Source organism: Salvia hispanica, chromosome 6 (genome assembly GCF_023119035.1).
Source record: "Salvia hispanica cultivar TCC Black 2014 chromosome 6, UniMelb_Shisp_WGS_1.0, whole genome shotgun sequence".
NCBI lineage: Eukaryota > Viridiplantae > Streptophyta > Magnoliopsida > Lamiales > Lamiaceae > Salvia > Salvia hispanica.
The window spans coordinates 34,178,403-34,190,470 of record NC_062970.1 but is presented as its reverse complement, the minus strand read 5'-3'; the positions used below and the strand labels follow the sequence as shown (position 1 = coordinate 34,190,470).

General features: G+C 36.8%; 1 protein-coding gene across 1 annotated transcript; it reads left to right on the top strand.

The window, feature by feature from the left end:
• The first annotated feature begins 5,377 nt into the window (after positions 1-5,377).
• Positions 5,378-12,035, top strand: LOC125194029 (protein MEI2-like 2). Its single transcript, XM_048092028.1, has 13 exons — positions 5,378-5,718; positions 6,476-6,556; positions 6,627-6,767; positions 6,856-7,319; positions 8,453-8,611; positions 8,702-8,818; positions 8,937-9,088; positions 9,222-9,313; positions 9,414-10,338; positions 10,412-10,496; positions 10,577-10,645; positions 10,740-10,919; positions 11,375-12,035. Exons 2-13 carry the CDS (start codon positions 6,529-6,531, stop codon positions 11,483-11,485), a joined length of 2,523 nt encoding a protein of 840 aa, XP_047947985.1. The 5' UTR covers positions 5,378-5,718; positions 6,476-6,528; the 3' UTR covers positions 11,486-12,035.
• Positions 12,036-12,068: the final 33 nt, after the last annotated feature.

Here is a 12,068-nt window from a genome sequence, read left to right as displayed (position 1 = left end):
AATGAGGTGTGACAATTGAAATACATAAAAACGGCTAGAATTAAATGTAACACGAGAAAATACAACATGATATTTTTTTATTAAAATATTAATAATAGAACTACATTCCTCTCTAGACTGTTAGACAAGATATTTTTTTCTCAAGAGTTAAAGAAAGTGATATTTAATTAATTATATGAAGAAAGCATTAAGAGAATACTAATTAAGTGCATATATGATATGGAAAATAAACAAATAAAACATGATAATAACATACTACTACAACTTAAGTTATTTTAGGTATACTCCCCCAACCCCACATTAATATGCAATCTTTTATTTTTAGTTTGTTCCACAAAAATATGCACTTTCCAAATTTAGAAATTGTTACTCCCTCCGTCCCATAAAGATTGTTCCATTTTTTTATTTTGGTCCGTCCCACAAAGTTTGTCTCAGTTTACTTTTTACCATTTTTGGTAGTGGACCCCATATTCCACTAACTCATTCCAACTCACATTTTATTATAAAACTACTCCCTCCGTCCACGAATAAGAGTTACTAATTTCCATTTTGGTCCGTCGCAATTAAGAGTAGCACTTCATTTCACTAACCTTTTCAACTCACTTTCCATTACGTTTCTTAAAATCCGTGCCCGGTCAAAGTGGGACAATCTTTGTGTGAGTAGGCCTGACAATTTTTGATACGACACGATAACACGACACAGACCCGCACGAAATGAACACGACACGAACACGCACGTTTAGGATTTGGGTCATTATAGGGTCAACCCAATAAGAACACGAAGATAACGGGTTGGGTCGGGTCGGGTTTGGGTTACACGTTAAGAAAAAAAATAATTACTTTTTATTAATTAAAAAATTATTAAACTTTAATTTTTAGTCATTTTTGTTGATTAAAAATATTATACTTTAATTTTAATTAATTAAAAAATTTATACTTTAATTTTATTAATTAAAAAATATTAATTAATTTTTTATGAATTTTAAGAAAATGTTATGCTTATATTTTATTAAAAATTATCATTGTTTAATTATTTAATTTTATTATATATATTTAATATTACTATACTTTAATTTTATTATTTTGATTAAGAAAATAATTGTTTTAATTTGGTAATTTTTTATTTTATCGTGTAATATCATGTTTAAATCGTATAATAACTTCATGTTTTAGTCGTTATCGTGTCGTGTCAAGCTAACTTATTATCATTAACAAAAAGTTTACTTTTTTTTTGGGTACACGATAACACGCACGAACCCGACACGAACCCGTTGGGTCGAGACACGATAAGAACCCGATGATTTTGGGTTGGGTTGGGTCGATAATGGGTTGACACAATAACGACCCAACACGCACGATTTGACAACCCTCAGTGGGACGGAGGGAGTATCTCTTTAAAAGGTGGGAACCATTCTCCACTAACAACACTTTAACTACTTTTTCTCTTTACCTCTCTCTTACTTTACCAATTTTACATTAAAACTCATGCCGAATTTAAAGTACATATTCTTTGGGGATGGAGGGAGTATAAATTTAACATGCATCCCTACCAAACTGCCATCGATTACAATTATTTATGTACTAGTAGTTATTATTATTATTATTAGTTAATAATTTATTAAATAAATTTTGATGTAATATTTGAAATTACAGATCATATTGTATGTGTTTGATTTGAAATTTTGAAAAAAAGTAAATTTGCAATATAATGGTTGATTTTTTTTACCAGAATCGGCCGTTGTTTATTACCGTGTTGTTAGAAAACGCCGCAACACCACCAGTGAAGAACAGACTCTCACAGGCACTATGTCGAACACAAACAATGCAGCAAATAACCAAGAAAAGATTGGAGACACAGGGGGTTACGTGGTTCAGTTCAATGAACCTACGTCCATGGGAGAATCACGATGAAGTTTTTATTCCACTGAATTAAGATTACAAACTCAAAGAGACAAGAATACACTCAAGAACTCACTTAACTCACCCTCTCGTGAGCCTAGCATACATTCCTCTCTCATTAAACTGACTCAAAACCGAGCTCTCATTCTTGTAGCTCAACTGGAATTCTATTAAGTATCCACACATTAACACGTGTTACCATAACTGTTAACACGGTTCTGTTTGAACCTTCGGATGTTGGTTCCGGTTATGAATCGTAATCAGCGATTCCAAACCATTAAATTTATATGCATGTGGTAAAGTAGGGCTTTACGTGTATTGTAGTGTAAAATGTAATGTACTACTCCTATATAGTACTAGTAAAAAATAAGTGACATTGATTCCTTTTATCATGCTTTTGCTAACAAGAATATAATTTTCTTGGTCACATATATTTCAACCAAGTCTTCTTCGCTCGTTTAAATGGGTGTGTATAAATTTCAATAAAGTTGATGGAGCCATTAAGACAAGTGGTTTTCATTTACCGACAATAGATTGAAAAGGAAGTATCAATGTTGATTTTATTCATTTGGGAGATGCATTTTGAAAGCTAGCTAATCTCTAAATAGCTTAAGATTTATTTATGGATTTCACAATAGAAAATATTTTCAATAGCAATAGGGCCTTTTACAAATTACTAATATTGCTGTTTCATTTCGTGTGATCAATATACTCACCCACTGTTCACAGAATAAGTGAAATATACGGCCTTGAGATTTTTAACTCGTTATAAGGATACTCTGGCTACGCTTACGAGCACAACACAATAGCAATTTGTGCAACTAGACCCATAAGCATGAACCACAAAACACGTACAATTTTTTAAGTTTTAATTTTTTTTGATTCATTATTAATTCATTTACTTTGTAATTCTATTTTTCACTAAATAAATATACGATATAATACGGAAAATTACACATTTTAATTTCAAAATTTAATTAATTAAAATAAAAAATACATACTTAAAATCATAAAATTATTTAATAAAAATTGAATAGTTAATAATTGAAATCCTAAATCTACTTAAATAAAATTGAATAAAAAAATAATTTCAAATTAAAAAAAAAAAAAAAAAACTTACCAAAACGATGCTCATTGACTGGCCGCAATGCAAAAGTGGTGCGTGCACTCTTATCCATGGGCAGGTGACGTGCACGTGCGTGTGCGTGTGCACAGTGAATACTGCTATGCGCGTATTATAGGACGTAAACTTGCTCGGGTGGATGCGTAGATGGTTAATTCTTAAACTAATTCAATGAGATTTTGGGCTTCATTTGTTTTGTGGCAAAATATAAGTCGCAGAAACATGCAATAGAATAATTTTGGTTTCATTGCTGGACTAGTGGGCCCAAAAATGATAAGGCCCAATTAGGATGGATAACAATGTTGACCAATATAAAAATTACTAGTAATTCTTAAAAAAATATGTGGTCTTGAATTTTATAATTATAGCAAATTTTGGTAATTAATATTAGTATATGCTTCATATATATTGCAAGTAGAAAATATTATGAACTTTGTAACAAATTAATATTTTTGGAATTATATTACTATTTCTTGATTCCAAATAAACAAAGACCTTAACCTTGATTGATGGGTTTGATTATCCAATATTGATAGATTTGAGGATTGATTCTTTTCTGTAACTTGGATTTTGCGTATTATAGCATCATCTATAATGTGTTATACGTATAAAAATATTTATACACTATTATACCATCTTAAAACAACAAGTTCATTCACTTTCTCCCTCCTACTCATCCTCTTCCCTAGACATGGCCACGGTTCAAAAACCGCCGGTTCCGGTTCGTCGAATGCTTAAACCGTAACCAGCTCGGATACCGGTTATCCGGTTCCGGTTTAACCGCCGGTTACTGCTGGTTCCGGTTCCAGATACTAACCGCCGGTTTTTCAGCGGTTCCGGGCCGGTTCCGGTTCGGTTCCAGTTCTTATTTTTTTTATTTTTTTATTTAAATCTTATAGTTATAACTTTTAAATTCTATAGTAAAATCCAAAGAGACTTTAAAAACGGTCGAAAACCGCCGGTTTTCTGACCAAACCGCCGGTTTGTGTCAGAAAACCGCCGATTTCTGACCAAAAACCGGCGGTTTCCGACACCTTTTCAGACCCTACGCTGCAACCCTACGCCTACGCCTACAACCCTAGCCCTGAACCGTCGGGAACCGGCGGTTTTATGTCAGAAACCGGCGGTTTTCCGACACAAACCGGCGGTTTTCCGACCGTTTTCAGCCCTACGCCTGCAACCCTAGGAACCTACCGGCGACGGCTACATTTTCCCGGTTAACCGACAGTTAACCGGTGGTTAACCGCCGGTTCCGGTTTCATATTTCTTGAACCATAACCGGCCCGTTATAAACCCTAAACCGGATTTCGAACCGGAACCGTCGTCCGGTTCCGGTTCTGGTTCCGGTTCCGACCCGCCGGTTGGGAACCGGCGGTTAACCGCCGGTCCGGTTGGGTTTGGCCACCTCTACTCTTCCCCCACATTTTGCCTATTCTTTTCAAATCCTTTTTTTTTTCCAAGTAGACCATCTTAGATTGTCCTGCTATACATTTTAAATATCCTCATGATTTCATCCGCAGTATACGAAACACAGAGATTGGGTTGGGAATTTCTGCTTCACCAAATAGTTGGGTAACGTTAAGATATGTGGTAGACGATGAGTTGAGACCAGAAGAATGTGAGTGTGTCAGTTGAGCCAACTCTAATATTTAACATATTGTTTGGGTCAAATACATAACTATTTAAATCGACTCATTTTCCTATACAATATAGAACATATTGTTAGGGACATATTGTTCATGAGAGTAGGAGAGTTCAGACATGTTGACATTTGAAAAAAAATTGAAGAGTCGGAAAAAGATAAATTTGAGAAGAACTTGGAGAAAAAGAGATTCGACGGTGCGAATGAAATGGCAAGTGGGAGGAAGAAGATAAGTTATAAAAGGGGTTGGAAAAGGAGAAAAACGGTAACATGACCGTTCCCAATTGATACAACCGATTTTTATTTATTTATATTTTTTAACTTTAATATAAAAGAAATAAAATGTAAATTAAAGATTAGCAAAAGGACATGAGTGCGCACGCAGAATGATTGATTAAGACAGCACGCAACCATTTTCGCCCACATGCCAAGTACACGATATTTCCTCTTGACTTTTTTAGCTATGTTGAGGGTCGCCAGTGATTACCCTCAAGTCGACATAATAGTTGCCGATGCTATTGGCGACCCTCTAGATGGCATAATAGGACACCGGATGCTCTAGTGATCTCATAATGACATAATCTCGTAATATGATAATAATATCCTATTTTTTGAACCCCTAACCCCATCCAAATTCCAAACAGAACTTACGAAATCAAATATTGAAAGCAATTATTTCCCAATCTTTGGCCATTGAATACTTTACCAAAGATCTAATAAACAATTACTGCTTGGAATCAGACAGTACGATACCCACCTTTTCCATCCAATCATTCTCCATTTCGTTCTCTCTCAAAATTGTTCCGTTTCTCTCTCTAAACGACTCCACTGGTTTCCCGGCGGGAGAGGAGGAAGTGAAAGAGTAGAAGAAAACAATTCATCTGCTTCTACGAAACTCTCACTTTGAGGGTTTTGTGTTTCTTCTAAATTTGATTTCTTTATATCTTTCCACCCAGTCTTAGATTTTTTTTCCTCTTCTTTTATTTTGGGGCCTCTCTCTCTGTCTCTCATACACACATCTTCTTTTTAGGCAGTTAGCAGTCTTGTCCGTGAGGTACTATCTTTCGTCTCTCTGTAAGATTTTCGGGAATTTGTCACTGATTGATGTGGGTTTTTATTCTATTGTGATTCTCTATTATTTTCGCGATTTAAGGTGTGAGCTTGTGCGCAAAATTTATAATTAGATTGATTTGTGTTAAAGCTTCCATTTTTATGTGGTTTACAGTACTAAACCTAGGATCCTTTATTTCGATTTCATTAGGTTTTTGCATGTGGTGGAGTGGTAAGTCGTCAATTTCAAGGGGACTGCATGAATTGTTATTCTATGTTTTCGTGATTTGGGGAATTTATCATTTTTGCATATTTCCGTTTTGGGCTTTAATTTTACTGTACGGAGTTGATCTTCATGCATATTAGTTGCTTCAGTTTGATTTGTAAATGCCGTTAATCCCTGTTCAATGAATTTAGTGTCTTGATCTTAATTTGGCTGGGATCATAGTTTCATTTTTTCTTATTTTCTACTCCATATTTTTTATTTTTTACTAAATTGTTTTTGAGTCGTCGATATAGTTGATAATTGATTTTCCTGCTTCCTGTTGTTATTTTTTTGTTTCGCTTAGTAGGTCGTTGAATTTGCTTTATGTGCATGTCCTGCATGTTTGTCGAGTTTGTTTCTAAAACAAGTTTCTTTATTTGATTCTTATGTTAGTAGATTAAGTGCATTGCTTCTATTTTGGTTGGTGCACTTAGTGTGATTGACCATGTTGATCATTTCTAATTTTCTATTTTGTTCATGTAATTTTCTAATCCAGAGCCGGCACCATACTTCGTTTCCAGTTAGTTGTTTTTGCATAAAGTGAATTCAATGGAGCAATCCAAAAATCCTTTTGCTGGTAAGTGTAAAGTTATATGTATTTGATTTTAATGCATTCGTCCCACCATTGCTTCATTATTTATCTGTAGGCCCTTCTAAAGCTCCTTTCGTGAGTGTTTCTGATAAAGAGAAAACTGCATGGAAACTTCCGAATGATACCAGAGCGTATCACACATCTACCGATGCTAGTTTGTTTTCTACCTCGTTGCCTGTCTTCCCACACATGAAATGTGAGCGAAAGCAATTATGTTAATAACAAGTTGTGCCTTTTCAATTACTTTTGTAATAAGCTCTTAGCTTGGGCCTTTTGATCTTCAGTTAATTTTAGTGAATCTGAACGAGTAAGGTCCATTGATGATGGCTTCCCTAGCCTTACTAAAGGTCGTGTAGCTGATGAAGTTAAGGATCCGCTTGAAGATATTGAACCGCATACCATGGGGAATCTTCTTCCTGGTGATGAAGATGAACTCTTTGCTGGCATAATGGATGATTTCGATCTTAGTGGGTTACCAACTCAACTTGAGGAATTGGATGACGACTTTTTTGGAAGCGGAGGGGGTCTGGAAATTGAATCTGAAAGTCATGAGAATCTGGTTAATGGTATATCGAGGTTAAGCATGTCGGATGGTATTGGTGGAAGTGCCATTTCTCCTTTTGGTTTCACAAATGGTGTTGCAGCTGTTAGTGGCGAACACCCATATGGGGAGCATCCGTCAAGGACGTTATTCGTTCGCAATATCAACAGTAATGTGGAGGACTCCGAGCTGAAGTCACTATTTGAGGTATTGAATGCTAATTTAAAGATTATTTATATGTGCTAGCACCCCATCTCTCTAAAATTGACAGACTATTTTCATACTGTGCTTGCTTTTTGTCTAAGTTATTTTTCTGCTATATTCGCCCAAATATGTATCTTGTGTACTGTTGTGCACTGCCTTCTACTTCTATCATCTGGCTAATTAATAGAAGATGCAAATGATAATTTGTAACGCTTAGATGCATGGGAGAGCGTGACACTCAAATCCCTTTATAGTAGCTGGTTGCCATCCAAAATACTTAAGATTTGTGGAGTTCTCATTTCATACAGGTTAAATGATAATGTCGTGAAGGGTTTCAATTTCTAACACATCATGTAAATAAGATGATAGATTGTGTAGGAAAACATAATCAACAGCTTTTGGCCTATGGAGATGGGTGAAAAATTTGGTTTTGGTAGTTTTTAAAAGAATTAGTTGAGTGGTCATCTATGGTAATTCTTAGTATTAGATAATTCATAGAGCTTCTAGTGCCTTTTATTGTGCTACTATTTATACCTTATGCTCCCATATAAATGAAAGGGCAACTCCTCCATAAATGTAGTTGTTTATTTTACCATCATTATCTTGGTAAAGGAGCTCCTTAAATGTTGGAAGCTGCTGATAGCTAACAGTGCTCTTGTTAATAGCACAATTGATTGAAAACTTTTGTTGCTGATAAGACTGAATCACTCTTATCATTTCTGTTCCTGTTTCATCATTCCATATTTTTGATACTTCTTCTTAATGCCCAAATCGCAAAATAACTACCTTCTATGAATCTTAATGCGCTACCGATTTAGCGCTATATTTATCTCAGTTTGATTGCTTTTTCTTGGGGGGTTTCGACATTTGAGGTTGGTTTGCAGCTACTGTCGAGACAGATTTTACGAAATTAAGTGAAATCTTCCTGATTAGACCAATGTAGTTTGGCTCCTAATTTTATCTTTTAGTTCTGTTCTAGGTTATTTTTTATTTATATTTTGATTTACAATAGATTTCTTCTTTTCTTCTAAATTCTTATTCATTTATGATATTGAATTTTTTTTATCTGTTTTTCTGACATGTTACAACTTTTTCTTTTCTTTCTTTCTTTCTTGTTTTTCCTTTCCTTCAAATAGCAATTTGGAGATATCAGAACTCTTTACACTGCATGTAAACACAGGGGATTTGTGATGATATCATACTATGATATCAGAGCTGCCCGAACTGCAATGCGTGCACTACAGAGCAAGCCTTTGAGAAGAAGAAAACTTGATATTCATTTTTCGATTCCTAAGGTATGGATTTGAATACCATTTCATTTTATCAACATAACACGTTGCTCAGCGAATATCCTTCTATCAACAATCATTTCCTGCTCTTTTCAGGATAACCCATCGGAAAAGGATGTTAACCAAGGCACTTTGGTGGTGTTCAATTTGGATGCATCCGTATCCAATGATGACCTTCGCCAAATATTTGGAGCTTATGGCGAAGTTAAGGAGGTACAGCATTTCCAAGAAATTTCTGCTCTGCTTGAGCTCATTACATGTTTTTTTTTCTTCTCATGGGAGCTCCTCAACTTATGTTGACTGAACTATTCGTGTGTTGCATTAAATGCAGATAAGAGAGACTCCTCATAAACGGCACCATAAATTTATTGAGTTTTATGATGTTCGAGCTGCAGACGCAGCTCTGAAGGCTTTAAACAGAAGTGATATAGCTGGAAAACGCATAAAGCTTGAACCTAGCCGGCCTGGTGGTGCCCGACGGAGGTGCACCCTCTATTCATTAAGAAAAAAAGATACTATGAGCCATTAAAGAGTTTTGGATCTTTTAGTTTTTGTTAGCACTTATGGAAATCCATCACAATCTAGTAAAGGGGTAGTGTTTCCTTTTTTTGCACAGCTTAATGCAGCAGCTTAGTCAGGAACAGGATCAAGATGAAGCCCGAGCTTTCCTTCACCAAGTTGGTTCTCCTTTAGCTGATTCTCCTCCAGGTTTGTCTTTGGTGCCCACACTCTGATCAATCTATTGTTTCTTGTTTCCATCACCTTTTTATGTTTTGTGTGAATCAAATGATAAAAAACATCTTTGCAGGTAGCTGGACCAATTATGGCAGTCCAGTCGAGCGAAATTCACTGCATGGTTATAGTACGACGCCAAAATTAGGAAGTCTGAGCCCTGTGGGGAGCAGCCACTTAACGGGGTTGGCTTCTATTCTCCCGTCCCATGCATCAAATCCCGTGAAAATTGCGCCAATTGGTAAAGATCCAGGAAGGATGACCCAAAATCAGGTCGTCAATAAGGCTAGCAATGGTCAAGGAGTGGCTTTTCAGGATCATTATTCGATTCCGGATCCAACCTTAAGCTCCAGTCCCGGGCCCGTCTCACCGTTTGACTATTCCAAGCCGTCTAGCATCGGTACACTTTCTGGTCCTCAGTTTCTCTGGGGAAGTCCCTCAGTCCAGTCCGAGCATGCCAATTCATCGGCATGGTCGTCTTCTTTGAAGGCCCATCCTTTTCAATCCAGTGGTCAGGGAATCGGTTTCCCCTATCCTAGTCAGCGTGGTTCGTTTCTTGGGTCACATCACCACGTTGGTTCTGCTCCATCTGGTATTCAACTGGAAAGGCATCTTGGCTTTTTTCCCGATTCTCCAGAAACTTCATACATAAACCAGGCAGCTTTTGGAGTAACAAATTTTGGACGCAATGGTGGGAGCCATGGCATGAATGTAGGGGTCCCTGGGGCTGTGAACGTAGGAGTTACTTTTGCCGGAAACTACACTGATAGTGGTTCTCCTGGTTCCCGAGTGATGTCTATGACAAGAAATGGCCCTTTATATTACGGGAACAGTTCTTTCGGAGCCACCAGCAATGATGTGATGATTGATCGTGCTCGTAGTAGAAGGGTCGAGAGTGGAGGCCAGATGGATAACAAGAAGCAGTATCAACTAGATTTGGAGAAGATTATGAGTGGTGAAGATAGCCGTACTACGTTGATGATTAAGAACATACCAAACAAGTAAGAACTTGAGATTTGTTCTTCGGTATGTCTGGCGTCTTTTTTCTTAATGTTTTCTACTATCTGATCTTAGGTATACTTCGAAGATGCTACTGGCTGCTATCGATGAAACCCATAAGGGCACATACGATTTTCTCTATTTGCCAATCGATTTTAAGGTAACGTTGTGGTGGAATAGGGTTTTCCCCCTATTTTAGTAATCTTGAAAATGGAAATTAATTTATTTTGTTTCAACCAGAATAAATGCAATGTTGGGTATGCCTTCATCAATATGGTATCGCCTTCACACATCATCACCTTTTATGAGGTTCGTGTTTGGTCTAATTGTTCAATGGTCACTTAATGGTGACATTTAATAGGGTATTAGGGTGTGCCTAATTGCAAGTTGTTGATCGTTGCAGGCATTCAATGGAAAGAAATGGGAAAAATTCAATAGTGAAAAGGTTGCTTCTTTGGCGTATGCAAGAATTCAGGGAAAGATTGCTCTTGTGTCTCACTTTCAGAATTCGAGTTTGATGAATGAAGACAAGCGCTGCCGGCCCATCGTCTTCCAATCGGAGAGCCAAGGGACTGGTGATCTGGTACGTTCTTACATCAACTTTGGTGCTTGATTTCTTTGAAGTTGCTATATCAAATCTATCCCAAACTATCACCATTTTTCCAAATCGATCCCAAACTATCGACCTTGACCAATTAATACCCAAACTATGGAAAACTGATCAGATAGGTTTTTGGGTACTTGAAAGCCATGTAGCTGTGGATTTAAAGCAGTTGACACATAAATTATTGGAATTGAAATTTATTGGTGGTGAAAATTCATTCCGGTGATAGATTTGCATAGTTTCCAATACTTTTGAGTATCAATTGGTCAAAGTCCATAGTCTGGGATAGATTTGAGGAATTGTGATTCAAGAAAATAGTGATAGTTTGGGATAGATTTGAATCTTTAGCCTTTTACAATTTTGTTTGCCCATCTTTATGTGATATCTATTGCTTTTCCGAGAGCCTGATATAAAGTCATGTTTGGGACGCTCAGGAACTGTTCCCGTCTGGAAATCTTAACATCTTTATCCGTCAGCCAGATGGATCCTACTTAGGAGATTCTCTTGACAGTCCGAGGGGAGATTCAGACATCTTCGGAAGCTGAACTGAGCTGTGAAGGTCACCAACTCCTGACAAGGATTCAGGGAAAATAGGCGCTAACTCTGTATATTTTTGCATATAAAACATGTTTCTATTGATAGTCAAGGTCAATTGTGCATATGACTACACCTCTACTAGGGCAGTGTCCTCTGATTTTTGCAGTGGATACTCGTTTTTTTTATCTCGTGGAAGAATATATTTAATGAGGCAGCGCCACCATTTTGTCTGTATGTATTCCGGTAGCTGGAGGAAGACGAAGCAGTGCACGAGGATAGGCTCTGCTCTGCTCTGCGTTTCTTCATCCTTAAATATATTGGCTCTTCCCCTTTCCAGACCTTTAGCATTCTCTTCTTTTCTTGTTTACCTGCTCGATTTTCGACTGATTTCGTCATTGTATAGTAGTTTAGAGAGTCGGAGGTATGTAGGCATGGTGCTGTTTCGACCAAGTGTACAGTAGGGGGCGTCAATGCTTTTCTTGTTTACTGTGGGCTCAACTTATGCTTATAATGCACGCTTTTAATGATATTTTGTATCAGCTTTGACGTTTTTTACAACAGCAGTTGTGCTATGTTTTTGAATAATTTTTT

Bases quoted from the DNA above. Each gene is read 5' to 3' on its own strand.
- LOC125194029 (XM_048092028.1), top strand. From the start codon at position 6,529: ATGGAGCAATCCAAAAATCCTTTTGCTG. The intron at 6,557-6,626 runs GTAAGTGTAAAG...ATTTATCTGTAG, and splicing joins ATCCAAAAATCCTTTTGCTG to GCCCTTCTAAAGCTCCTTTC. The intron at 10,497-10,576 runs GTAACGTTGTGG...TGTTTCAACCAG, and splicing joins ATTTGCCAATCGATTTTAAG to AATAAATGCAATGTTGGGTA.